This window comes from Dipteris shenzhenensis, chromosome 25 (assembly GCF_047967505.1).
Source record: "Dipteris shenzhenensis isolate YYH24624 ecotype China chromosome 25, Dip_SZ_1.0, whole genome shotgun sequence".
NCBI lineage: Eukaryota > Viridiplantae > Streptophyta > Polypodiopsida > Gleicheniales > Dipteridaceae > Dipteris > Dipteris shenzhenensis.
The window spans coordinates 19,278,142-19,280,391 of record NC_141620.1 but is presented as its reverse complement, the minus strand read 5'-3'; the positions used below and the strand labels follow the sequence as shown (position 1 = coordinate 19,280,391).

Sequence of the window (2,250 nt, the reverse complement as noted above, 5' to 3'; positions counted from 1 at the left end):
CAGCAAATACACTGATAGTAATAGCAGCATAAATTATATTATTAGCAACAACAAAAATAAATGAACTCGCTGTAGCATCTGCAACAGAGAAATAATGAGCAGTAGCAGCAAATGTGTTGAATGTATGATCTGCTGCACCACGAAGAAGAGGAGCACATTGACTGCATAAACAGTAGTAGCAGTATGAAACAGAGTGAGAGTGGCATGTGGTTACATGGACTGCCCTGATTTCTGGTTATGCCAAACAAGAAGAAGCTGCTTTGGCTTTGGATTTGTACGTGCGGATGCAACAGGAAGGTGTCACACCAGACAATAGAACCTTTGTAGGTGCATTCAAGGCTTGTACTAGCCTGGTAGCATTAGAAGATATGAAGCACTTTGATGAGAGATCTGCAATAACGGGATGCCTGGAGAATGGTCGAGCCATCCACTGCCAAGTAGTGAAGAGTGTCTTTGAGGCAGATGTATTTGTGGGAAATGCATTGGTGGATATGTATGCAAAATGTGGGAGTTTGGAGGATGCACGGTACGTCTTTGACGAGTTGCCTCAACGAGATGTGGTTTCCTGGAACACCAATGCCAAGCAGGAAGAGAGTGGTCTCGCTTTAGACTTGTATGGACAAATGCAGAAGGAAGGTGTCACACCAGATGATCGAACCTTTACTGGCGCATTGAAGGCCTCCGTTAGCCTGGCAGCACACAAAGGGGAGAAGCTTGGTGAGGTTATAACAGGGTTTCTGCACGATGGTAGAGCCATCCACTCACGAGTAGTAAAGAGTGCCTTTGACTCAGATTTGTTCATAGGAAATACTTTGATAGATGTGTATATGAAATGCGGTACCATGGAGGATGCACATCGTGTCTTTGACCAATTGCCTCACCGTGATGTAATTTCCTGGAATGCCATAATCCTGGGGTACGCCAAAGAGGAGGAGGGCATGCTCGCTTTGGATTTGTATGCACGGATGTTCCAGGAAGGTGTTATACCCGATGATCGAACCTTTGTTGGTGCTTTGAAGGCATGCGGTAGCCTGGCAGCCTTGGAAGAGGGGAAGCAAGTTAGCGGAAAATTTGTGAAAAGAGGTTGTCTGGACAAAGGTAAAGCTATCCACTTGCAAGTAGCAAAGACTGGGTTACAGTCACGTGTATTCGTGGCAACCTCCTTGGTGGATATGTATGTGAAATGTGGGAGCATGGATGATGCACAGTGTGTCTTTGACAAATTTCCTGATTGTGATGTGGTTACAGTCCATGATCGTTGGGTATGCTGAGCAAGGCATTGTTGAGGAGGTGTTCAGACTTTATGCTCAGATGCAAGAGCAAGGTCGGTTGCCGAATAGCTTCACCTTCGCTGCTATCTGGAAAGCATGTGGTAACACAGCAACTCTGAAAACTGCAAAGCAGCTTCATTCTCAAGTTTGAAGGGCTGGCTTTGCAATTCCTACAATCGTGGCAAATAGTCTTATTGACATTTATGCCAAGTGTGGGAGCATGGTTGAGGATGCCCAATAATTGTTTGATGCATTGCCGTTGAGGGATATTGTACCTTGCAATGCACTGATTGCAGGATATGCCCACCAAGGGGAGAGTTTACTGGTCTTTCATTTGTTTGACAGAATGATGCAGGCGGGCATACAGCCAGACGGGGTTACATTTCTCTGTATTCTGACTGTATGCAGTCATGCAGGTCTGGTGGACAAGGGCCTGAAGTACTTTCAGGATATGAGCAAACAGTATGGAATTCCCAACCAAGGAACACCATATTGGCATGGTTGATCTCCTTGGCCGAGCAGGCCAACTGGATGAGGCAGTGGCAATTGTGGAGAGAATGCCTTTCCAACCTAATGCCATTGTATGGTCAAGAGTGTTGGGTGCTTGTCAAAAGTGGAAGAACGTAGAGGTTGGAAGGCATGCCTTTGAAAATGTTGTGAAGTTAGATGGGAAACTTCCTGCAGCGTATATCTCATGCTCATATGTATGAGGACCCTGTTAAGATGGAGATGATGAGAAGAATGCTGAGGCATGAAAGAATCGAGGAGAGAGTTGATGGACTGTCCTTAGTAGAAAGGTGATTCGTCTGTCAGCAGGGGATGTGAGACATTCTCAAAGCAAATTTGTGTTCATGAAGATGAAAACCTATTTGACAATGTGGAGGAAGAGGCTCTTTGTGGGAATGCTTGGAAGAGTCCCATCACGTGCAGATGAGGTTTCCACCCTTGGTGTTTAGCCAGCCAGGGCACCCACAAAACT

At 45.7% G+C, this 2,250-nt stretch overlaps 1 protein-coding gene across 1 annotated transcript; it reads left to right on the top strand.

Moving 5' to 3' along the window:
* Positions 1-491: 491 nt before the first annotated feature.
* LOC147885556 (pentatricopeptide repeat-containing protein At2g34400-like) lies at positions 492-1,776 on the top strand. The gene is made up of 3 exons (XM_087396145.1): positions 492-1,145; positions 1,249-1,416; positions 1,627-1,776. The coding sequence occupies exons 1-3, from the start codon at positions 492-494 to the stop codon at positions 1,774-1,776; spliced, it is 972 nt and encodes a 323-aa protein (XP_087252271.1).
* The last annotated feature ends 474 nt before the right edge of the window (positions 1,777-2,250 follow it).

Bases quoted from the DNA above. Each gene is read 5' to 3' on its own strand.
- LOC147885556 (XM_087396145.1), top strand. From the start codon at position 492: ATGTATGCAAAATGTGGGAGTTTGGAGGATGCACGGTACGTCTTTGAC. The intron at 1,146-1,248 runs GTATTCGTGGCA...ATGTGGTTACAG, and splicing joins AGACTGGGTTACAGTCACGT to TCCATGATCGTTGGGTATGC. The intron at 1,417-1,626 runs GTTTGAAGGGCT...AGAATGATGCAG, and splicing joins CAAAGCAGCTTCATTCTCAA to GCGGGCATACAGCCAGACGG.